This window comes from Cibotium barometz, chromosome 20 (assembly GCF_041138505.1).
Source record: "Cibotium barometz isolate CiBa-2024 chromosome 20, ASM4113850v1, whole genome shotgun sequence".
NCBI classification, from domain to species: domain Eukaryota; kingdom Viridiplantae; phylum Streptophyta; class Polypodiopsida; order Cyatheales; family Cibotiaceae; genus Cibotium; species Cibotium barometz.
Window position 1 is genome coordinate 26,766,793 of NC_141065.1, and position 25,808 is coordinate 26,792,600.

The 25,808-nt window shown below is 42.0% G+C and overlaps 1 protein-coding gene across 1 annotated transcript; it reads left to right on the forward strand.

Annotated features, from left to right (window-relative positions):
* The first annotated feature begins 2,096 nt into the window (after window positions 1-2,096).
* Window positions 2,097-24,963, forward strand: LOC147627728 (187-kDa microtubule-associated protein AIR9-like). Its single transcript, XM_086814674.1, has 37 exons — window positions 2,097-3,740; window positions 3,937-4,008; window positions 14,739-14,804; window positions 14,885-14,956; window positions 15,159-15,224; window positions 15,331-15,393; window positions 15,564-15,629; window positions 15,811-15,910; window positions 16,244-16,345; window positions 16,542-16,774; window positions 16,966-17,080; window positions 17,223-17,343; window positions 17,481-17,656; window positions 17,879-18,014; window positions 18,464-18,564; window positions 18,657-18,704; window positions 18,824-19,011; window positions 19,170-19,287; window positions 19,590-19,717; window positions 19,798-19,966; window positions 20,099-20,217; window positions 20,520-20,688; window positions 20,916-21,000; window positions 21,163-21,236; window positions 21,352-21,471; window positions 21,615-21,792; window positions 21,893-22,014; window positions 22,140-22,347; window positions 22,641-22,714; window positions 22,885-23,023; window positions 23,112-23,293; window positions 23,445-23,600; window positions 23,730-23,861; window positions 23,985-24,043; window positions 24,129-24,161; window positions 24,255-24,395; window positions 24,478-24,963. Exons 1-37 carry the CDS (start codon window positions 2,388-2,390, stop codon window positions 24,646-24,648), a joined length of 5,655 nt encoding a protein of 1,884 aa, XP_086670800.1. The 5' UTR covers window positions 2,097-2,387; the 3' UTR covers window positions 24,649-24,963.
* Window positions 24,964-25,808: the final 845 nt, after the last annotated feature.

The following is a 25,808-nucleotide window of genomic DNA, read 5'->3' on the forward strand; positions in this document are numbered from 1 at the left end:
TCAGTGTGAAGTATCTGTCTTTCTTTTCTCTAAATCATATAACCACTTACCCCCACCACTTGTCATGTTTCCATCTAATCAAGGGCCATTGAACCATTTAGGGATAAAGGATATTGAATAGCTTTATGGAAGGTATTCCTTTCCCATGTGCAACTTTATGCATTTGAGCCATGGCACTTCTTTCTAGTGTAGGATGAGATTTCATTAAGAAGGGAAATTTAAATGAAAGGGGAAGAAAGGAAGGCAACAACAAGATATACAAGAAGCATCATGGTGGGCATGTTACCATAAGTTTAGGTTTCTTTTTAGTCATAGTAGGAGGGCCATGCATGATGAAGAAAATTGGGGTTTCACTTGTTTGATAAAAATACACTATAGTATCTTGTTTTTTATATAAAAAGGAGGTGATTAATGTGTGCATGGGGTCAAGGAACTAGTAGAAGACACTTTTATTCAATAAGGACATTCATAAAAGAGTTTTGAATACTTTTTGCCTCTTATACAAACATTTCTCCTAATGAAAGACTTTTAAGGGCTTGAGAAAAAGGAAGGGAGATATTTAAGATACGCATATTTTAGTTAAATATTGGTCATAAATAGAAAGTGCAATGTGTGTGAGTAGCTTTTTGATCTTCTTAAATAACACTCCATCGCTTAGGGTCAAATTTATAGTTTTGAATGATGCTCAACATATTGGTTACATGTGCTCTTGATTCAGATGTCTAATGTGTGAAAGAAGTCTAATCTTATGAAGTCTTACTTTACATGCTCACCCAAAATATTGTAATATTGTCAATATTAGCCAAAAGTAGGTAGTGTTTAGGAAATTATTCTTCCCAATTCAACGTTTTCACCATGGGTTGAAGAGGAAGGGATAATTTTGAACACTTATTTTCTTCATACTTTCAACCAATTATAACTACAACTTGAAAACTCTGAGAAGGTTATTTACCTTCTCCCACCATTTTGAAGAAAAAAAGTTTGAATCTTTTAGTGAGGGTAGGATTTATCTCATTTTTTACAAGGCACCTCTATCCCCGGTGTGTAAAAATCAATCTCATTTATTATACATTCAAAGTTTTGGGGTTTGGAATGGGTACTCACATATTTGCTATACAAGGCATATTTATAGGTTCGTACAAAATTAGGGACTTTGTGGAAACACATGCATGAGGTGGTGCGTGTTTGTTATTACAAACATGTGAGTGCGCACATGTTTAGACAACTTGTCTTTTAGAAAAGTGTGTTTGGACTCATAGCATTCCTAAGCACACAAACATAATATGAGAGAGAGAGAGAGAGAGAGAGAGAGAGAGAGAGAGAGAGGAGTGTAGAAATTCATTATTGCCCATTGAAAAGGAATTAAGTTGGTATCAAAAATGTCAGAAGGAGTGCCTAAGCTTGTTAGAAATTCAATATTGACCCTTGAAATAAGCTGGTATCAAAAATGTCAAAAGTAGTGTAAGTGTAGGAAATTGGGTGTGTTTTTTCAACACCTCATAGGTTAAGTGTGCTTTACACACTCGAAGGGAGATTTGCCCCGCCCATTCTCATGGACAGAGTCCTTGTTTGCGCCTACATAGGAAAAGGGTGCATAGAAAAACACTCTTATTCTTGAAAATCTGATAGAATATATTTAATGGAAATGCAAAAAAAAAAACATTTTGGTGCCATATATATTCTGTATAACACCCTAAAAGAAAAGCGTATGTTTCTTGTGAAAATGTTTAATACTTTTTGACAGAGATTGTTTCTCGTGAAAATGTTCACACTTAGAGAGAGAGAGAGAGAGAGAGAGAGAGGGGGGAACTTTTCCCGCGCTAGCGAATCGAAAGATATAATTGAAATTGAAATGTATTTTAAATCCAAAGTTTTTAAACAAAAAGGATAAAGAGGGGGAGGTCCCAGGCCACTTTCCGACTATAGTGCAAGACAGAGCCGTCTTCCTACCTGTCATGAGCTCATACCCGCATACTTCGACATGTCAGTTATGAAGTTCAATGGCGTGGCATGCCAAGGAGGCAGGCGTCGCTGTACCCTGCCCTCACGCCCCTGTAGTCTACATCCCTTAACAAACAGCTAACCTGTCAGCTTTCGCCTGCGTCTGACTCTCCCCTCGCCTGAAAGGCTTTTGCAAGCTGCCTGTTTTTGCTATGGCGGACCTTCTGCTCTCTGGCCCCCCTCCTTTTGCTCCCCTTTACCTGTCGTAGCGTAGACTGCTTACCTTCCCCGATAGCCTTTTTGCCATAGCTTTTCCTTCCCCACGCTTCTTTCTCATTAGTAAGTACTCTGCATCTTTTAATCCATTGCCTCCTTGAAACCCTAACTTTTCCTGTCATGAAACCTTAACATTTGAGCTCGAGGTCTGGTGCCGGTAGCTCGATCTCATGGCCTCTCCAGCTCTTCTTGAGCCCCAAATTGATGATTTTCAGTCAGATCGGGCTATAGCCGATGAAAACGAAGATGAGAATGTAGCAGAGGAGCTTCAGGAAGGAGATCGGCATGCGGATGAAGAGAACGCAGGTGCCGTTTTTGAGCCAGATGCAGCTACGGAGAATGGATATGGTGAACCAATGCACGAAAGGGGTAATGTGTCGGGATTTGATGGTGATCACGAGCTCTCAGCTGTGGTGAGTGCAGGGATCGATTTCATACAGAAGCCAGCAGCTCGAGCAGACGATGAAGTAGAAGAAGCAGACGAGCGAGCTGATGCTTCTGCTCTACGACCGGCCGTGGCCAAAAGCAGCAGCAACATGCGCAGAAAGTCCTTTGGAGGTGTTGCGTCAAGCAAATCCATCATCATCCCCCCTGTTGTGGTTCGCTCTGCAAAGCCTTCCATTAGTAGTAAGCTTGCATCTGCTCCTGCCAACAAGCATGTGTTGCCGTGCTCGCTGGATCCCTACCATAGCCACCATCACCATTCTTCGCCTCCTGTAGCTACCTCATTTCACCGCAACTTCCTTAAATCATCTTCCCCTGCAGCCCTCGCAAGACGAAATGAAGCCGATGATGGCAGCACCTCTTCAAGTTCGAACCACACCAATCGCCGCCACAGCTTAGGCGCTCCTACAACCTCCACTGCTTCATCATCAACGACTACTCCCCCCAACAGGCGGGCCTCCCTCGACTCCAAAGCATCCAAACTGGCCAAGTCAACATCTCCCCACATTGATGGTCGCAGAGCTTCCCTTTCTGGCCCCATGTCATCCAAGTCAATTTCATCGCCATCAGAGCTACGCAGATCCCCTGCAAGTTCATCCAGCTCGTCTCTCAGAGGAGCTTCATTTGGAAAAGCCTCCTCTTTGCAGTCTCCCAGGTCTTCCTCTTCAAGGCCCGGAACTCCAGACAGCTCAAAGCGCAGCAGCCCGTCCACATCAAGGACTAGACCTTCCCTGAAGCCTGCATCACCACGAACTCCAGGATCTTCCATGTCAACTCCATCTTGCAGCCGCACTTCCCCTTCCAATGGAGTCACCACAACAGCATCAAATCGAAAGAGAGTCAGTCCAGTGTTTACCCAGAATATCAAGAACATCTCAAGCTCTGTTGACAGTCCCAACAGCATTTCGAGTAGACAGTCGCCAACTTATGCTACTGCTGCTCCCAGGCGCTCTTCTTCTCCAGTATCAGCTGATCGTGCTGCTGGTAATCTTGCACGAAGGAAATCATTGACTTCAGAGAGCAGAGATTCACGTTTCATTGCTCTTCCTTCCGTAGATGTGAAGGCAGGGGACGATGTGGTATGCGCATGCATTAATCTAATTTGAACCAGTTCTGTGATTTTACCTCTTAATAGTGTGTACAGGCAAGTCAATGCAAGAAAGTTGCAAGTTCTTTGTCAGCAGGGGTTAGATGTCCCTTGCTGTGGGAACTTGTATGACGAGTAGTTGCTTCTCTGTTAATTGTAAACTCTTGTATCATTTCATTGCTTTGTAGAGACTGGATTTACGTGGGCAGAAAGTTCGAAGCTTGGACTGCAACCTAGTTAATCTGACACCAAAGCTGGAGGTATGCTTTACATACATCCCCTTCTATTCTGATGGCTGTACATGTTCTGCCTGTGTTCTTCATAGTTCTCGTGTTCTCTTAGTTTGCAAGCACATCAACTATCCCAGCAATGATTCATGTTTTGTAGGCAGTTTAAAGTGTTTTTGATGGTGTATGAATGTGCATCTTAGCCATAGATGTAGTTTGAGGCAATAACTTGGCACTCATAATTGCCAGGGCGGCTTGGTAAAAGCTCAGACCTTTGAGCCCTGATAATGAGGAAAGCATGGCAGCAGACAAGGTAGGGGTGGGGAATTGTAGATTTGCCTCCGGGCTACTTAGCAGCAGACAAGATACAGGCCACCAGCAGATCTTGTGTAAACTTAGCAGAAGGCAGGTACAACAAGGTAGACAACATCAATAGGAATGCGGCAGGAGAGCTGGTTTTCTGTGGGTCTGATATGCCCACTAACACCCAGAGCTTACCGGACTAAGTGTGTAACACTTTTCCTTCAAAGTGTTCGAACTCAGTAGCAAGGCAGGTGCCAAAAGAAGAAACAGCCTGGAACAGCAGAACTAGGTAACAAGGGCCCTGGAACAGCTGAACTATCTAACATGGGCTTCAACAAGCTCATTTGATGGATACCCTATCTTGAATCGAGAACCAACCCTACTGAAGGATTGTGATTTTTAGCAATTCTTCAGCAAACTCATTGAAAATCATTCTTGAGAATGATGTTTCTTTGAGAAATTTTTACTCGTGAGATAGGCTCCAATGTGACATGTTGCAAAAGCGTGTTCTTGATTAATGCTAAGCAAAGAAGATTAATGATAATCTTATGTTTAGCAAAGATTCAGAAGAGAAGGAGAGATAGACCTAATCTATTGTAAATTGCCAAATATACAATTATAGTGTTGATTCACAGCTTTGTGCAAATGACCTTGCTGATTCACAGCTTCATGATGCATACCAAAGATCTCAGCAATCCTACTTGTAATCGGGCAAGAGAAGCTCTTGGTGATCCACCATTGTGTCCTTGTTGCCTTGTAGACTTTGATGAATGGATTCTCTTAATCTTTGCATGATGATTCTAATGAATGCCTAATGATCCTATTTATAAGAAAAAGATGGAAATTTGCAATTGAGTTGGCTTTGTCTTTTTAGCCCACAAAACTTTGTCCAAAAAGTCATATTTTGTATTCATAATGTGTCCATTTGATACCCCAACCATTGGGCTATGCCTTGGACACTTTTGGGCATTGTTTGGGCTGCCAAGATTACCCAAATCGGACCATATTCTATCTCTTATCTTGCCCATTATCTGTTCTAATCCCCAAGCATTGACTTGGTTTAAGTTCTTTGGCTCAGTGCCTAGGTCTTATGAATCACATGTCTCTTTCTCACAAAAATCGGAGAGATTTTTTGGACGCTCCTCGGAAGCCGTTGAGCTAACCTCATCCTTCTCCAAATAGGATTTGGAGAGATCTACTTCCTTGGAACTATCAGGCTGTCCTCCAAATAGGATTTAGATTCTAGAAAGATCTACTTGCTTGATCGATGGTTTTGATTCTGGTTTGGCTTTTGGCTCTAGCTTTGACTCTGGTTCTGGTTTTGGCTTTGGCACGTGCATCTCGGGTAATGGCACCTCCTTTTGTGATCACGTCTCTTGAGAACTCGTCTTGGAAGTCCTCCCTTCTTTGGGTCAACGCTCTCTGTCTTGTGTTGCTTCACAAACTTAGGTGATTCTACCATGGCCTCTGGTGATGTTGCCATGGATGTTTTCATTGCTTTGAAGAGCTTAAAAAACTCTTTATTGAATTTGTGCTTGTCGTGCTTTTAATCGAAGCAGTTTTTAAAGCTTTGCAAAGCCATGTTGCTTCTTCGTGTCGAATCTTCTTTAACATAGTCTCTCTTCCTTGTCCACGTCTTTCCTTCATGTCTTCAAGGCTTTTCATCATGGACCGAGGTGAGAGCGTCAAAAGAAGCCTTTTTAGACCTACGCTAAGTCTTTTGTTGATTCTACTCTACATACAAAAATGGGTTGAAATTCTAAAAATAAAAACTCTAATTTGGTTTTTTCACTTTTCACATTGAATCTAGGGTTAAAAACAATGTTGCTAGGGTTGAACTCATGCAAAATACAAAAACCCTAATTTTGGCTTGCAAACCCTAATTTTAAAAATCCTAATTCAGCATGCACAAGATGTAAGCTAAGAGTTGTCTTAGGATGACCTAAGCTATGATACTAATGTGACATGCATTGTAGAAGCATATTCTTGATTAATGCTAAGAAAAGAAGATTAATACTAATCCAATGTTTAGCAAAGATACATAAAAGAAGAAGAGAGACCCAATCTACTGTATATTGCTGAATATACAATGATCTTGTTGATTCATAGCTTCGTGCAAATGATCGTGTTGATTCACAGCTTCATGATGCATACCAAAGATTCTTGCAATCCTTTACTTGTAGTCGCGGACAAGAGAAGCTCGTATTGATCTACCATTGTGTCCTTGTTGCCTTCCATACTGTGACAAATGGATCCTCTTTTAAATGATGATTCTAATAAATGCCTAACGATCCTATTTATAATGAAAAGATAGAAATTTGGTTTTGCCTTGTTAGTTCACAACTTTGTCCAAAAAGTCATATTTTGTGTTCGTAATGTCTCCATTTTGTGTCTCAACCATTGGGCTATGTATTGGGTACTTTTGGGCATCATTTGGGTTGCCAAGCTGGATGCACACGACATCCAAGTTGACGTTTGGCAGCTTTGGCTTCCTTATCTTTTCTTGCTCCCTAAGCATGTAAGATGACTTTTTTGAAACACTTAACAAAATCAAATTCTAGATATTCACCATTTTGTGAAACTTTGCATCTTTTGGAAGGTGTTTGTCGTTCCTAATGCAATAATTGTTCGTATAACGCATAGCTAGGGGAGAGGAGAGGAGAGAGAAACACTTGATTACATGAAGACACATGCTTGCACGAGAGAGAGAGAGAGAGAGAGAGAGAGAGAGAGAGAGAGAGAGAGAGAGAGAGAGAGAGAGAGAGAGCGCACAAGGAAACTTGCTTCAGCTTGATTGCACATTATAAATAATGCTACAATGGACGGCACTAAAGTGTATTCACACTAACCTTACACTTAATTAAGAGATTGTTCACATGCCCATAAATATAACACTATACTTGTGCACTCTGATGTCCCCTTAAGGAGGCTCACAAGTGGAACTGCACCATAAACCCTACATTCAACACTCTGTTGCAACTCCACAACTACAACTCCACGACTGATGATGTCGTAGATGTGAAAACTTTTCTCTCTGCTTTAGAGTTAATGCCTCATTGCACTATATCTTGCGGATGAGCTATCCACATTTGATCTATTGCCTTAGATCATGATGAATAGCTCCAATCCTCCAAAGAAGACAATGACCAGTCTTTTGGGAGCAACTCATGATTAGTCCATGTGTTGCCACCCTAGATCTCTTCAACACCAATGTGCACTCTGATGTTATTGATCTAGATAACAAATAGGGGAGAATCAATCTCTCTCTTCCTTCCACATTTCCAATTGGATTCAAAGCGATGTAAAAGGTCAGCACAAAACTCGAAGGATCAATCAGCATTGATAGATGCCATTGCATCCACCAAAGTCAACCCAGTAGTTGCCACCGCACTAGTTGTCACCTTTGAAGCCTTGGTGTCATCATCTGATGAAGAACTAGATGTTGCCTTCTTTGCTTTAGGTTGGACCTTGTCCTTTTTCTTCACACGAGTACCATTTGCATTGATGGACCAAGTGTGATACATGGTGTCATCAAACTTATCATGTTTATTAAAATAACCACCTACACTAGAACTCATTGCACCGATATAATGGGAAATCCTTTATAGATTAGGATTTTATAGAAAACTTATTAATGGATTCAGATGAAGTACCCAAAAGCAAAAGAGTCAAAAGCTTTTCTTAAAGACACATTCTCCTTATCCATATATTAGAAGACAATAACTCTGAAAAACCCAAAGCCTTTGCATAGCAGTAATAGTAGGGGCACTCTCTTCTTCTGTTGCTTCTTGAACTTTCTCTTGATCTTAATTTAGCTTTTAACCTTGATGTTGTTTAATTCAGTCACTTTAATTGTGCAAGCATTGCTTACATTCATTTTACACATAATAAACTTCAAAACAGCCCTTAAACCATACACCACTAAAAGAATGCTCTATTTTGAGGCTATTCTTAATGGACTGCATTGACTAGTCACTAGCTTCAATTTGCTTTATTTGGTTGAGGAAATATACTCAACATATGGATTCATTCACACTTGAATTAGTGATAGCAAATTGCATCTAGCGTAACAATCGTTGTCATGAACCCATCATATTCTCTGCATTATTCAGAGGGTTAAACGGTAAAACCAAAGGTTGCTTATCACCGATGTTGCAGACTAGGGCTTTGTTAATACCCTTGTAGTTATACTCGTTAATACCCTTGTAGTTTACACGAGTATAATCAGTATAATGTAGTTTAAAATAATAAAACCAAAGGTTGCTTATTATCAACAATGCTGTAGACTACGGCTTTGCTAATTCCCCTATGTAGTTTACACTAGTATAATCACCCCAAATCACAATTTTAAGCTTATTAAATCTCAGCGTGGTACTTTGTGCAAAATCAATTAGTGAACTTAATCACTTCCATTAGGTTGCCTTAATGACCTTCAATGCTCAAACCATGCATAAGCAAATGCCCAAACAGCAGCCAAACTTTTTAGTTCTAGAGATTGAGCCAAATACACAGGCGTCTTCACTTTGTCCCATTCATTGGTGGTCTTATAAATCATTTTATTGTGCCTTGAGATTCAACATATGAACCTTAGACACTTGTCATTAGCTCTTTAGGCAAGATTATGAACGATTATCCCAAGATTTGATAGAGATTCACTTCAAAACTAACTGAAATGTTGCACTCACATTGCCACAAGCTTGCTCAAGCCTTCAATGGCTTCCTTCTACTTAGAATGATCTTGAATGACACACCATGCTTGGATTGAGCTACCTCCAAGTGGCCTTGACGTTGCTTTGATGTAGAACCCTTGTAGCTTGCTTCTAGTTGAAGATGGTGTTAAAGACTCTTCTTCACTTGCAGTTCCTCAAAGCTCTAGTGGTGAAGCCTTGAAGGGTTCCTCCTCCAAGATATACCTAATGATAATCTCTCTTCTCACCTCTCAATCCCTTGTGAGTAAGCTTCACAATATTCCTCTCAAACAACTCTCATTGACTAATTTCTCTCTCATGGGCCCAAAAGCTTAAAAATAAAGCAAAATGGGAATTAAGAGATTAGATTAATACACAACATCTCGTCATTGATTACTATTCCTCACAAGAGGCTAATGACAATCCAAGACACTCAAGCACCTTACTAATCCACACAAGATAATGATACCATACAAGGTCTTTCAAAACCTGTAAACCACCCTCTCTAATCTCGGGACCTCAAAGCCTAGAGATTGCATGCACAACATCCGCCTCTTGTTGCCATCATTTGGCAAGCCATCCACCATCTGGTCCCAAAAAGCTTGTTGTAGCGTATCCACACTCAAGTGGTCATGAGTGACGACACTGCCACACATCACCTGATTGAGAATCTGTAAGAGAAAGTGCTGAGAATTTGTAAATCCCATTCTCCGCTCTGCCTTCCCATACAACTTGGCTTGTCTCTCTGTCCCGTCGAGCAACAGAATGCTCCTCAAACTCCACCCGTACACCAATCTTGCAAACCTCATGCACTGACAACAAATGAAAACCAAGAGATGGGACAAAAAGAACCTGGGAGGAATGCTTCTTCCCTTTGCCATCGAGAACGATCTCTAACTTGTCCTCATTGTGAATAGGTATAGTGGACATGTCACCAATCTCTTGAGGAGTCATGTGCCTAGAAGCACCACTATTAAGAATCCAATCTCGAGTGTCCCTAGCGGTGAGTCCAATTGTCTCCTTGCTCGAAGAAGATGAAATGCCGGTGTCCATAATCTCCAAGTACACAAAAGCTAGAGTCTTCACAGTTGCTATTGAGGAATCGTTACCCTTCTCGGTGAGCCGCTCAAGACATTTCTCCAATAATGGCCTTTCTTGCCACAATTGTTACAGGTTCTCTTTGCCTTCAAAGCGTTACAATCCACGTCGAGCTCTTGCTCGGAAGACTTCTCCTCTGAAGACTTCCCTTTGATCGTATTACGGCCTTGCAATCGTTGGCCAATCAAGGTCTAAGAACCTTCGCCTTGTGGAGGGTTTGAAAAATGCTCTTCTTGGTCCAAGATCATTGGCACAAGCTCCTCCCATGTGATGGTGTTGAGCTTGCCACCACTGGTGATCAAATAGGAGCAAAATGTTGAGTACTGAGAGAGCAAGTGTGACAACAACGTGATGGCCATATCCTTAGACGATATCTCTTTCCCTACCTAGAGAACTTCTTGCTGAAGAGCCTGCAACTTTTTGATGTGCTCCCGTATTGTAGACAACTTTGCAAGATTCATCACCCGCATCTGAACTTCCAAGAAGATCCTCTTCATGGGTGATACCTTGTTGTACAAAGAAGACAAATGCTACCAAATCCCTCCGGCCAGCATCATATGCTTTATGTGATTGATCACTTGTGGTGTGCAATTTAGGAAGATGAAAGAACGGACCCGAGCATTGACACGATCCCATAATTATGCTTGAGCCTCTCGTTCCTTCCGTATAGAGGATAACTCTTGGTCTTCCAACTCCGGTCGTGGAACCCCAATAACAATGAAATCAGACAAGTCATAAGACTCTAGAACGGACTCCATCGTTACCTTCCATATGTCGTAGTTGTTTCCGTCCAACTATTGGTCCACCTGAAACATGGAAAGTGTTGGAATCTTCATGTGCTTCTCAGCCATCTCAAGCAAGTTTGTCATCTCAAGGGTTCACAAGGTCTTGTGAAGGGAAGGTGGGTGGTAAAAAGAAGAAGAGGCTGCAAATAATATGCAAGGTGGCTGTCCAACGGTGATGGCCACCTTCTACCCAATCTCCAAGTCCCGTACAACCCAAACAATCTCCAATGAGCACCTTAAATCAGTAAGCCCTCGACATCCCACTGTTTCCAAGCTTCAAGCTACCTAGGGCTTTGATACCATGTCAGAATGCACAGCGGAAATGAAGACAATTGCTGTGGAAAGCAAAACACAGATGAGAGAGAGAGAGAGAGAGAGAGAGAGAGAGAGAGAGAGAAGCTGTGTAACTTTTCTATATACACCAAAGAAAATCTCAAAATGACAAGTGAGAAGTGTGGGGGCAAGGGGGGCATTTTATATGGCCCCAAGCTGTTGGCCAGCGAGCCTAAAACAGGCCGACAGCAGCCCATGCTCACGACCAGCCAATGGACAGCCCCCGACCAACAAATAAGCAAGTCAGCCAAGCGCCTGAAGTCGGCCAGGACACCTAACCAAGTCGGGTACTAGAACAGCAGTTGGCCAACTTCTGAAGACAACCGACAAAAAGGAAAACACTAAAACGGGCGAGCACACCCACAACAGAGGCCTTGGTATAGTGTACAAACACGAGATGATTGCTAACAATCCCAACTCCCCCCTATCTCTCTATGCAAACGACCCTCTCTCTCTATGTAAACGATGGAAATGGGGACACTCTCTCTCTCTCTCTCTCTCTCTCTCTCTCTCTCTCTAAACATGAAAATGGGGACACTACAGAAAAGAAATGGAGACATTCAACAAACTCACAATAATTTTGAAACAAATGGAAACAAGAATAGAGAAGATGATGAAACAATGGCTACTCGCCTCGAAGAGATGTATGCGTTGAGTGAAATAATGTTGAAACACGTAGACGCAAGCATTGCATTTAGGGAAAATCCTTGAAGCCAGGAAAAAGGAGATGCAATAATGGATGAAGGAGATGCAAAATGGATGAAAACAACACCACGGGGTCTAGTGGGAAAATGGCCACGTACCTGCAACTACAAGAGTTGAAGAAGGAGAAGCCAACCAAGTCCGAGATGCGGAAAGACTTGGTTGACACAAACACGGGGCTTCTAAGGGACATTCAGGACACGAAAGCCAGTATTGCAAAAGGTAGCGAATGAGACCTTGGGTGGAAGTAACCAAGAAACAGAAGAACATGGCGCTGCATGCTAATACCATTATGACTGCCACGCTTGAGGAAGAGAAGCCTCGACAATCCAAGGCACCCCATGTGAGGGTGATGGGCCCTGTAGCAAAAGGCTCCACGAAGGAAGATGGGGAAGGCTTATGAGGTGCACCTTTTGTGGATGCTTAGCACGCAGGCAAAGGCTTGGCAAAGGTCTTCCCCTTGCCTTCTTGAAGGAGTGGTTAATCGTCAAGGACACCAAGATCTATCTTGGAGATGATCTCACAACCATACAAGTGGAGATAAATTAACCTATTGTAAGTCCTTAGAATAGAGGGAGTGACTAGAGGCTTACCACAACATGGGTGAAGTGGAATAGGCATGTGGAGCCATCAAGGTCTCATCCCACGTGGGGATAGCACATGGAGGAGGGTGTGGGTGCCTTTAGTGGAGTCACTTGGGACTCGGCATCTTTAGGCGCCTCCTTGATGGGTGTATATAGGCAGCTCATAGCACTCATTTATATGTGCTTATCCTTTGTGCAGAGGTATTATTGCGCTCTAATAAAAGATTGTGTGCCAACTCTTACTGAGTAATCTTGGTCTTGAGTATACTTATGTTGTTGATTAATTCTTTCATTGAGTATTTTTTCCTTTGCCCTATTGCTAATTGTGTGGCTAATCATTATGTTATGGACTCTCTCTATTTGATAATTCATTCTAAGTGATTAACATCTAGCTTGTGGATTAATGTCAAAGCCATCGCAAGACTTGGCATACCAAAGTTATAGTCGATGATCCTTATGATCCTTATGAGCAGGTTTATGTTTCGTGAGAAGTTTTTTGCTAATGACATCTTGCTTGAGTTTTGTTCAATGGAGGACAATGCGACAGACCTCTTCACACGAAGTCTCTACCTCAGGCTATGCTCCGGCGGCACTCCAGCTCATTGGGGTTGGTTCCACATCCAAGAGTTGAGAGGAGGTGTTAGTAGTCATCTCCTGTCTGTACACTATACCAAGGCCTCTATTGTGGGTGTGTCCGCTTGTTTTAGTGTTTTTCTTTTTTTCCTCACTCTCCATGTATTTTTCCATTTTTCCTTGAGGTGTGGAGGGTTGTCGACTGTCCTCAGAAGCTGGCCGATTGCTACTTTGGTACCCCACTTATTCAGGTGTCTTGGCCGACTTGCTTATTTGCTGGTGGGGGGCTGCCCATTGGTTGGTCGTGAGTATGGGTTGTTGTTGGCCTGTTTTAGGTTGGCCGACCAACAGCCTAGGGCCATATATAATGGCCCCCTTGCCCCCACACTTCTCACTTGTCATTCCGGGAATTTTTTTGGTGTATATAGCAGAGTTACACAGCTTCTCTCTCTCTCTCTCTCTCTCTCTCATTTGCGTTTTGCTCTCTATAACAGTCGTCTTCATTTTTGCTGTGCATTCTAACAGGGATTTGGGGATCAATAGGTGTGAACACCCTCCTTAAGTGTGAACATTCACTCCCCTATGTGTGGATAGGTAGAGTGTGCCATGTGTCACCAGTTCAATGTGTGATTTCTCAAAAGATAAGGCTTCTACAAAAGCATGTATACATGTACTTGGTGGAGGCCCAACACATCAATCAAATCATTATTGAGTCATGTAATCTAGCTCACTCTGCAACTTTGTCATCTCTCTCTCTCTCTCTCTCTCTCTCTAGTGGTGCATATGCCCTATTCCTTTTTGTTGTAGTAATTCTTTCTATTTGTTATGATCGTTAGTGCCAAGCTTCATCATGGTTGAATTCGTCTTGCATCTCTAGAGCTCTGATAGAAACTTAGTACACATACCTTTGTATGAATGTATGCTCTTATGTGTGTGTGTGGACGTGTGGGGTGTGTATTTGGGAGCATATATTGATACCTAGTTCTACACCCACTATTAGGCACTGGCGCAAGTTGGCCCATGAAACCAAAGCTAATATATGCTTATTAGTAGTATTGTGATAGAAGATGCTCAAGGCATCTCTTGTTCCTACTAGAAAAATCAGAGAAGAAAATGAAGTCCTTGAATCACTCGTGAGATTCGTGAGATGAGGGAATCCATCATCCAAAGAGATTAGTAGGGTCACGAAGTCTTTTGACAATCTCCTAAGTTAGCCAAGTGAGATGAAAAAGGGTCCTTTGTGCCAGCTGGTGTGTCCCACTTTGGTTGTGAATCGTGATGTGTGACAGTGGTCTCATACTGGATCTGTACTCTGCGTTGAGTCTCCAAGTTTTCGACGTGCAATGGTTTGGAGCTGCAATGAGAGTGCCCTTCACAAGTGCATGCGTATGCGCGCACAGTGCGCACATTCAACCACAAAGACAAACACACCGTCATTAGCAGTTTTATGCCGTGGCCATTGTGATGCACAAGTTTGTTTCAAATCCGGTTGTAGTGCTTTGAAGGAGTTGTCTAGTTCTGGTGACTAATAAATTATAAAGTGCTTTGAAGGAGTTGTCTAGTTCTGGTGACTAATAAATTATGAAGTGTAAGTGAGTTTAAAAAATGAGTTTGCATTATTTATGAATGATATTGAGCCATGCACATATCTGCATGGATTACAAACCCATGCAGCACTCTGATTGTGTTCTCTACAGTTTGTATACCTCAGGGACAACAAGCTTGCAAACTTAGCTGGAATAGAAATCTTGAAGCGTGTGAAGGCAAGATCCTCTCTTTACAACTCAGACCTGTTTATTTGATACATACGCAGAGCTCTGATAAGCAAAACTTTTTGGCACAGGTTTTGGATCTGAGCTTCAATGAATTTAAAGGGCCAGGATTTGAGCCCTTGGCAAACTGTAAAGCCCTTCAGGTTAGCCAGTTTCTTCATTTTTATAAAGAGAACAAGGATGGAAACGCACAACTCAAGAGACTTGCTAAGATTTTGAGGCCTGTGCAACCATCACGAGCTCTATCTATTCCAGTCCTGAGAGAGAACATTTATAATTTCTAACTTGAATATCCTGGATATTGCTCCAGTATGTTCTTACTGCCCTATTTATTGATAATTGCAGCAACTTTATCTTGCTGGCAATCAGATCACATCACTTAGTGGCCTGCCTCAGCTTCCCAATCTGGAGGTTTGGTTGCGCTTACCCTGCATCTACCATATATATAACTTTGCTAGTCATATAGCATGGTATTTTTGAATATTCTTGTTTGCTAATGCTTCTGTACTTTTTCCAGTTTCTGTCCGTTGCCCAAAATAAGCTGAAGTCATTGGCAATGGCAACACAGCCTAGGCTGCAGGTAGAGGCATTTGCAGATATCAGAAATAGTCAACATTTTTTTTGCATGAGACTTGTAACCTTACTGACAAAGCAAGTAGTTGAATGATCACAAGGGATTTTGTTTGCATTAGATCCTTGTTACTGTTTACGTGTACTTTGTTTCACTTGTATTCCTTGTTTGGTGTGAAGGTCTTAGCTGCAAGCAAGAACAAAATCTCAACGTTCAAAGGGTTCCCCCATTTGCCATTGCTTGAGGTTCTCAGTGCACAGCTCGCTTAATCCAAATTTCAATTTAATTAATAGTGTGGTTGTGTAAAGTATACCTTTAAAGGTCTTGAGGCTTATGCAAAGCTGCTTCACATGTTCTGACCTGTAATATCGGAATGTGTCCATAAAATCTATTCTAATCCAGATCATCTTTGTGCTATGGTCGCAGCATTTGCGGTTGGAAGAGAATCCCATATTAGAAATGCAGCATGTTGAAGCAGCTGCAATATTGTTGGCGGGACCAACTTTGAAGAAGTTCAATGATAAAGGTGAGAAGAGTGAGTCAAGATTGTGGTATCCTTTTATTCCGACCACAGCACTGCTGGGAGGGTCTTACTATTTAACTTGGAGTAGTTTCCTAATACACCTCAATCTTCAAGGGAAACAAATAGCTTCATGCCTTCACATTGTTGATGCAAATCTTGTCCTCTAACTTGCTGGACGTTTTGAAAGTTTTCATGCTGGTGACAACTCATATGCGCTTACTTGTTTAGTGCCATGGAACACATATGCTCACAGAAGGGGACTCCACTAAACTTCCTTGTGACAGAGTATTATCAAGTTTTTTCTCTTGAAATTTAAATGAGTGTGTCCTATTGCAGATCTACCTTTGGAAGAACAGGAGCTTGCCCGCATGTATCCTGCTCATACAGCATTATGCATCAGGGATGGCTGGGATTTTTGTGATGTGCAAGAAGCCTTTGGTAAGTGAATTTTGATAGTTTGCCTTCCACACAGTTTCTTTCAACACCATAGATTACTAGTGCCTTTACATATGGGTTGTGAGATAGTTTTACATGAGAGGTTATGCTAGACAGTAGGCTTGATGTTGTGAGGGCATTAGCAGATTTTCTGAAGGACTGTTCAAGCATTGACTTTGACTTGTTTTCCATGGAACAGAATCGAGCATGAAATTCCTTACAGCACAATGGGCTGAAAAGATTCCCCCAGGGTATGCTGTGGAGCAAGCCTTGATCGAAAAACCTTCTGAGGAAGATCCTTGCAGTTGTCACTTCACTTTCATCAAACAGAACAACGATCTTGAGGATCTGGAAATAAGTTTGCAATATCAGTGGTTTATTGGAGGGAAAACTCCCTCGAATTTTGTGCCAATTGAAGGTGCAACAGAAGAGGTAAGTCTGATTTCCCTTGTGGATCTTTCTAGGTGTCTTGAATCTCACATGCCTTCACTGCTCTCTTGGGTGGGTAATGCCTGCAAGCATTGAAGTCATGTTTACCTTGTTCTCTTTGAGTAAGGACTTCTTTTCAAGGCTCTTTTGTAGGTCTCTTTGATACACAATCATTTTTTCTGATTGTTTGACAGGTATACTGGCCAAAGCACGATGATGTTGGCCACTGCCTAAAGGTGGAGTGTACTCCTGTTCTCGGAGCAACAGAATATCCTCCAATATTTGCTGTTTCATTTCCTGTTTTACCAGGTATCTTCCTCATTGGGAAATTTTAAGTTGCACCGTTGAAAAGTTGGTGATCTACTGGCCTCTTATTAATTACAAGTGTCTTCAAGTGCCTTCTACATTTGAAACTAGCAATTCTCTCTTTGACATGGTGGTTGTCATGCAGGTAGTGGATGCCCCAAGGTTATGAGCCTTAAGGTGGATGGTGAATTGAAGGAGGGCCACGTAATTCAAGGACATGCAGAGATAGCTTGGTGCGGTGGAACTCCTAGTAAGGGCATTGTGAGGTATGTAGATCTGCAAAACAAGTTTCAAAAGACACCAATCCATGCTTTTACACGAAGGTGTCTACCTATAGTGTGCATCTTGGCATGCCCATAGGTTCCTGAGGTACAGGTTAACAGGTGTTTCTTGTGTATGCCAGCTGGCTAAGGCGATATGAAAATCGTAGTCCGGTAGTGATCGTTGGTGCAGAGGAGCTGGAGTATCAACTGTCACTAGATGACGTTGGGGCTAATCTCCTTCTCATGTACACTCCTGTAACTCAAGAAGGTGTGAAGGGAGAGCCTCACTTTGCTACCACTGCCGTGGTACATGCAGGTGAATGCTTTGGATATGTAGTCTTCAAAATAAAAGCTTGTCCTACAGCTCAGGTCAGGTTTTGCAGGGGAAAAGCTGGTTGTTTAGATAATTTGAGCTATAGGCTATAGGCAAATTTAAATATTGGTTGCAAAAGAATCATATTAGCTATTCTGGCAACATTTTGATTTCAAAAGTATGTGCATGCGAATCATCAAGTGCTGTTTTTTCCCCTCTTCCCAGCTCTTCCTTCTGTCAGCAGTGTGCACGTCCTTGGTGACGTGGTGGAAGGCAACACTATCAAAGGTGTTGGAACCTACTTCGGGGGCAGAGAGGGGTTGAGCAAATTTGAATGGCTGCGAGAGGACATCGAGTCTGGGTAAGTCTCTCAAGAACACTATGGACTAGACTTCACAGAGGCCTTCTTGGAGGGAGGGCTGGTGGTCTGGAAATAAGGAAAAGGGGAGGGGGCCGGGTTTCCATGAAGTTACATAGACAATTTTTTCCCAGTTAACACAGTTACCAAATCTAATCTACTTATGCGAGTTTGTGTGCGTATGTGAGTTGTGAAAGCTTGTGTGCATGCATTAGCATTCACATGCACCTAGATGGTCATCCTCATGTTACTGTTGCTTGCATGCATACATGACAATTTTTTCCCAGTTAACACAGTTACCAAATCTAATCTACTTATGCGAGTTTGTGTGCGTATGTGAGTTGTGAAAGCTTGTGTGCATGCATTAGCATTCACATGCACCTAGATAGTCATCCTCATGTTACTGTTGTATCGAGAGCTAATCTATCATCTTCAATCTTTGTCATCACCAGGGAGTTCAAGCTTGTAGGAAGGGGAACAGCTGTTTACACTTTGTCTGAGGAAGATGTTGGTCTGCGGATGATGTTTATGTACACTCCTGTAAATCATGAAGGTTGCTCTTAGGCTGCATATCTTAATTGATCTCTTTAATACACCCTATGCATACACTGCAAAAGCGTCAATGTACATTATTTTCTTGCTCAGGACTTCAAGGGGATCCTGTCTCGGCAATTTCTGGAAAAGTATCGCTGGGTAGGAATCATGATATTCTTCGTATTGATCTCCATGTATATGTTTGTGCTTCTAGAACGTCACACATGCCATCCTATTCCACCAACAAGATCCTAACAGGACTGTGATTGCTAGGCCAGCCCCTCCAAGGGTCACTCAGCTGAGAATAGTTGGAGACATACGTGAAGGTAGTAAAGTAGCTATCAGTGCAATCATTTCTGGTGGAGCGGAAGGTGCTAGTCGGGTGCAGTGGTTCAAGACAAGCATTCCAGACGAGTCTTTAGGCGACGCAAACTTAGAAGCAATCAGTACCTCCAAAATTTCTAAGGTTGCTATGCGTACTGAAGTTAATTTGTATGTCAAGACGTCCCGGTATCGAAATATGATGATTTTTGAACCTAATCATGTCAGTGTCTAGTATCTGTGCGTTTATCTCATGGGTTAAAATTGAGTATAACTGCCTTGCCCTTGCATGCTTTTCTGCAGGCTTTCCGCATCCCACTTGGAGCTGTTGGATTTTACTTGGCAGCAAAGTACACCCCTGTTCGCTCGGATGGGGAAAGTGGAGAGCCACTGCTGGTCTTTTCTGATGCTCCTGTTGAAAGTACGTATAACAGCCCTGCCAGTGCAGCATAATTCATGTTTGGTGTTTAAGCAGTATGTTGGGTGTGCTACCTGTGTTTACTTTTGTATCCTTTTACAAACACCCTCAGGCTGCTGTGTTTGGTCCAAGCAATAATATTTACAGCAAGCTTCCTCGCCAAAATTCTTAGAACTTTTTGCTGGAAGAAGTTCAATTGCTTTTTGTTGAGAAATTGTTAAGATTTTGGCTGGGAAAAATTCTTGAGCTTTGGTCTTTGTTTATGTTAGTTTCCCTAATCCTACTGTTTTCCTTTGGCAAATCAGTGCTACCCCCAAGTCTGAGTTTCTTATCCATAACTGGAGGCTATGTAGAAGGTGAAACCTTGACAGCATCATACGGTTACGTTGGAGGCCATGAAGGCACCAGTCAGTACAGCTGGTACCTACACGAGGTACTGGACATTTGGTATAATTGTCTTTGTTTCATGAGAATTTTGTGCATACGATAATATGCCCAAATGTGTTTCCTTAGAATGAAAGGGATCCTGGCATGCCGATAGCAGAATCAGCAGGGCTTTTACAGTACCACATTACAAAAGAAGCTGTGAACAAGTTGGTATCTTTCAAGTGTGTACCTGCACGAGATGATGGTTCAGTTGGGGAAGGAAGAACTGTGATGGGGCAAGAATGCATACAACCAGGTTCTGGCCTTTACCATCATTGAATCTGTATCGTTTGCCCAAGGCTGAGATGCATGTTTATTATGTGGAATTCAAGTCAGTCGATTGTATCAGGTCCTTACACATTTTGGAAGTGTCCCAATCTCTGGACAGGTTTTCCAAAACTGCTTTCCTTGCAAATTCTAGGCGATCCCATTGAGGGTGCTGAGCTTCAAGTAGAGAAAACGTACTGGGGTGGGATTGAAGGTTCTTCCAAGATCCAATGGTTTCTGGTAAGTTCAGGAGCTAGTTTAGAGTTGCTATTTTTTGCTCATTGGGATGCATACAGTACAGATGATGTTCTGTCATGATATACAAAGCTCACACCACAGTTTTGAAGGCTTCATAGCAAAATGTAGGAATGGCTTTCTTTCCTCGAAGTGTTTGTAGGCATTGTTGATGCATTCCTTTTGATCCATGTCTGTTCATGGAAAAAGTATTTTGTGATAGTACGTGCTGTTTTTCCATAGCAGTCTTAAGTGATATTTTGGTATCAGTTGTTTGAAACTTGTAGTTTACTTTTTTGGGCGTGCAGACAAGCCCTGATGGGACACAACGGGAAATCAAAGGGGCAACAGATTACACATACACATGCCGTACCGAAGACATAGATGGTCTTCTTTGTGTCATGTGTGAACCTATCCGATCTGATGGTGCAAAGGGTTCAGTTGTAGTTTCCCAGCCTTTTGGGCCTGTTTTATCTGGTAGGTTTCTTGTGGAGTCATTGTTACACACAGCCACAGAAGCTTCATTTTCTAACTTGGTGTCTGGTCAAAGTTTTTGTGAAACTGCCTCATTACGCTAACTTTCACTTGAGTCACTTCATTCCACCAGTGTATGGTCTTTGCAGTATCTTTGGAGATATCATACGATTGTCTTTTGGTAGTTAGCAGAAGACAAGCTTAACAAGTGGAACTTTGATGCTGTGCAGCTCCACCAGCTTGTGAGTCTCTGGAATTGGATGGTGAGCCTGTTGAAGGAGGGAGCCTCAGCTTCATTGCAGCTTACGTAGGCGGGTGGGTTTTTTGACTTTCTGTTATATACACAATTTATGCAGCTTAACAACAAACAAAAAGGAACTCTGAAAATCTAGAGCTTGCAAATTGATAACATGAGGCTCTTGAAGCCCTTTTGTTCTGTAAACTTATTCTTTACCTCACTAAGAGTCTTTTAATCAGGGAGAGAGGAGCTTGTACATGTGAATGGATTCGACTAAGGATGGATGGATTAGAAAAGCAACTGATTTTTGGAGGTATAAAATCTCAACTACAGTTAAAGCCATGGTCATGCAGTTCTAGCATTACTTTCCATTTTGTAAATTTCAGTTAAGCATTAAAAGCATTGACACTTCTGGTTCCTTTTGGTAGATGCCTTAGATTTGACATTTGAAGATGTTGGCTGCCGCATCAAATTGGTTTACACACCTGTTCGGAAAGATGGTGTGATGGGCACTCCCCAGACTGTCGTATCTGATATAGTAAAGGATGGTATTTCATCTAAACTGGTTTCGAGATTTAGATATTTGCAGTGCTGGTTGCAAATATTTTTTTTTGCTATGAAGATCAAATAGAAGATGTGGCTCTTGATTTAATTTCTTTTCTCTTGGTTTGACATGTCACATGTTTTACAGCCGATCCAGTTGGTATTAGCTTGGTGATTCCAGATTGCTGCGAAGACATGGAAATAGTGCCTCAAAGGTCCTATTTTGGAGGGATTGAAGGTGAAAGCGATTTTTCTTGGTTTAGGTTACAGGGCAAATTACAAGGATCTGAACTTCCCAGTGATGCTGAACTTGTTGGGGATTATGAGTACGTATTTTTTCATATTTCAAGTAAACTATGATTTATCAGAACTTAAATATGCTCTGTTAGTCTATGGGGTTCTGCCTCTAAATTAGTTTTTTTACAGAGCATACACTCCAAAGCTGGAAGACGTGGGAGCATATTTGGCTCTTCGTTGGATCCCAACTAGGAAGGATGGAAAGAAAGGAAGACCTTGTTTTGCATGCAGCAGCTCCAGGGTTGCTGCAGGTGCTAATTATATTACTTTTCTCATTGTCTGATTATCCTTGCTGATGGTAAAAGAGACTGTGCTGTGAGTGTGTATGCGAGTGCAAGCCTTAACCTAAAGTTTTGTCTTAAATTATTTGTTTCAGCTCCTCCATCAGTACACAATGTTACTGTCGAAGAGGTGTCACTAGGAATCTATGTTGGAGAGGGAATATATTATGGAGGTCACGAAGGAGAGAGTCACATGAGCTGGTACAGGCAAGGCGCAGATGGTACAATGACTTTGGTTGCAGGAGCTGACATGAGAACTTATGCTATTACAAATGATGATTACACATGTTCTTTGGTTTTTGGGTAGGTTATTCAATCCGCAACTTCTAACAGGGTTTCTACTGCTAGCACTAATCTTGATAATTCTCCTGCTATGGGCAACACCCACACCCCCCCCCCCCCCCCAAACCCTCCTGGGTTCCTTCCTCATCCCCCTCTTCTGGCTTCCCTCATTCCTCTTTCCTTTGTAGAGATTTTGGACGTATGGATGTTTTGTTTCTGTTGGTTCATGGCTTTTGGCATGTTTGACCCATTGGTTGTATATACTTTGATGTCTAACCCTGTTTGCTCTGTTCATGCATACATCTTCTAATCAGGTATACTCCTGTTCGACAAGATGGGGTTGCTGGCAAACTTGTGGTATCAGAACCAACCAGCATAATTTTGCCTGGTGAGCATATGGTTGTTTTTCATTCAGAGCAACCTTGACTTATTTTCAGGCTACCCTTGTAGGTGAATCGGGTGCTTGCCAGTTTTGTTGAAATCTTAAGCAATTTGCTGAGTTGGAAAGATTTGACCATGTATAGCAGGCTTTTTATGTTCAGGCTACACCTTTTGCAGAATTACCAAGAGTGCAGAAGCTGGTGCTAACTGGAAAAGCCGTCGAGGGAGAAGTCTTGACTGCTTTAGAAGTCATGCCAAAGAGCGAAAAACAGCAGCATGTTTGGGAAAAATTCAAAAAAGAAGTCAAATATCAATGGTAATTCCTTTGTCATTGCCATGCTTTCTTTGTTAATAATGGGGATTGATCATTCAAGTTTTTTTAATTAATGGGTGTGTACATGTAGGTCACGATCATCTGCTCCTGGTACTGTTGACTCATTTGAAGTGCTGCCTACACAGCGAGGTTGCTCTTACAAAATTCGTACAGAGGATATAGGATACTCCATGCATTGCGAATGTGTTGTCACTGACATCTTTGATAGATCATCTTCTCCAGTCTCAGTTGTGTCTGCAACTGTAGCCCCAGGCAAGCCATTGAGTGTGATTATTTTGCTACCCACGTTGGTCCTGAGGTTTACCTAGCAGTTGCAGTGTTCTGTATGAAACATCAGGCGTGGTGATGCTTGCTTCGTTTCCTTGTTTGGGGTGTTCAATCTGTGTATTGTTGGCTTTGATAGGGATGCCAAAGGTGAACAAGCTGGAAATTGAAGGTCAAGGCTATCACACAAATGTTTATGCTGTTCGGGGCTTTTATAGTGGAGGCAAAGAAGGCAAAAGCTCAATACAATGGTTTAGAGCTATGGCTGGCTCCCCTGACCTTATTCCCATTGCTGGTAGGTGGCAGTTCCACTCTTTTTGCTAGTCCTCCTTATTGGGGCCAAGCGGTCGCCATACCTCACGAAGTGACAAGTAGGATTTTTAACTTTAGTCTTATGTTTTTGATTGTTGTCTGAGACTGGCAGGTGAAGTGAATCGAATGTACGAGGCAAATGTTGATGATGTTGGTTATAGACTTGTAGCCGTTTATACTCCAGTCCGTGAAGATGGAGTTGAAGGAGCACCCGTGTCAGCTTCTACTGAGCCCATCGCAGTTGGTATGCTATTTGGTTTCATAAGTGCAATATTGAATTCTCAGTTGGTTAGAGTGATCTTTGAAGTGGATACTGCTTACCACAAAGAAGCTGATGAGGCTGACGAATGAGGCTGTGCTCTTTCAGAGCCTGAGATTGCGAAAGAGGTGAAGCAAAAGATGGAGCTGGGTGCTGTGAAGTTTGAGGTCAGTCAGCTAACTAGACTCAGTCATTGATGAAAGACTTTATTGTAAGTGCAATTCTCACGAAAGTTCTCTGGTACTTCTGCAGGCTTTACGGGATCGTGATCGGTCACCGATGAAGGTAATGAAGTGGTGCATGTTGATGTCAAACTAGTATGTCTTGTTATTGGTGGCTAAGTGAAGTGTCTGAGAGAACAAGCTTTATTGTGTACAGGTGCAACAGCAACAGGGTGTAGCAAGCCTGGAAAGACGAGTACTAGATGTGAATCGCAAGAGGGTCAAAGTAATGAAGCCCGGTTCAAAAACATCGTTTCCTAGCACAGAAATCCGTGGGACATATACTCCTCCCTTTCATGTAAGCTTCTATAACAGTCAATTTTAAGGAACGTGATATGATCTTGCTGTCTTGCTAACCAACTCATTTCCTCAACTTGCAGATGGAAGTCTTCCGAAATGACCAGTACCGCTTCAAAATAGTCATTGATAGTGACAGTGAGGTTGACTTGATGGTGCAAACCCGACATCTCCGAGACGTAATAGTCCTTGTCATCAGAGGGCTGGCACAGAGGTTCAACAGCACTCCCTTGAACTTGCTTCTAAAGATGTGATCTTCAAGATAATTTATGTCCCCAATCCTTGATTTGTATGATAATACTATTATTGCCCTTTAATGGGTTGTCCATACAAAGCCTGTTGACCCTTTCATAGAAAATTTCCCCCTTTTTGTCTCCTGGTCAATCTATTTATATGAGAGATTTTACCTTAGGTCAGTGGTTCGGATTGCAGATTTTGTATTCATGCATTGTGAGCCTTGTATTTCATGTACAATATACAAGCTGTTATTATTTGTAAGAAGTCCACAAGCTCTTTTGTTTTGTAAGCAGTGAGACTTCCATATAAAAGAAGCTTTTTTGACTTGTCTATTTGGTGCTCGAGGCCTTCATGAGCGCAGCCTTTTGAATTTGAAGATACTTCATTGCTTTGCAACATTGAAGCTTTGTAAGAGCAGAGAGAGTTAATCAACACCTACAAAAGACTATTGCAACTTTAAAAAAGGTTGTTGTATATGATACACGAATAGACAGGAAGTCAAGGCAACATGAAAAAGAAAGATAAACTGCCAAAAGAAGAAAACAGGATCCACTCAAATGAAGGTTCATCCAATCACCCACTCAAAAAAATGTGATGTAGCATAAGACTAAAAAGTACCCAAACTGCTGCACAAATAAAAATTCCGTTCTAAACTTCATTTCACCGTGAACACTTGTAGGCTGGGCTTTGGCTTTTTTTGTAGATGTAACCCATGGTGTGCACACTTTCGTTTCTTTCTTCTTACTTTTCTTGTGCAGCAAAGTGTTCCACAACGGGGCGAATCATCTCTTTTTGCTAAGCCACAGAGTAATGCTAAGGAAAACGATGCTAATGAGTTTGGCAGCTATTATATCCGAAGTGCAGACATGTATGAAAGAAGTGATTCCATCTTGTAAATTCCTCTTATCTACACCTTGGCCTTTGCTCCCGTTGCTCTCATTATATGTACTTTGACCCTCCTTTGTGCTCTCGTCTATGCATGTGCTCTCCTCCAATTCATTTCTCGCCTTTTTCAGCTCCCATTTGTTATCATTATTATTGTCAGAGCTATCCTCTTTCTTATTAGTATCCTCTAGGCCATCACGAAGGCATTTAGTCTTGACAGTGGTCCCCTCAAGCGGATGCTCATTGAGGTAGTGAATCCCCACATCATCCTTGACCATTCCACCACCCACAT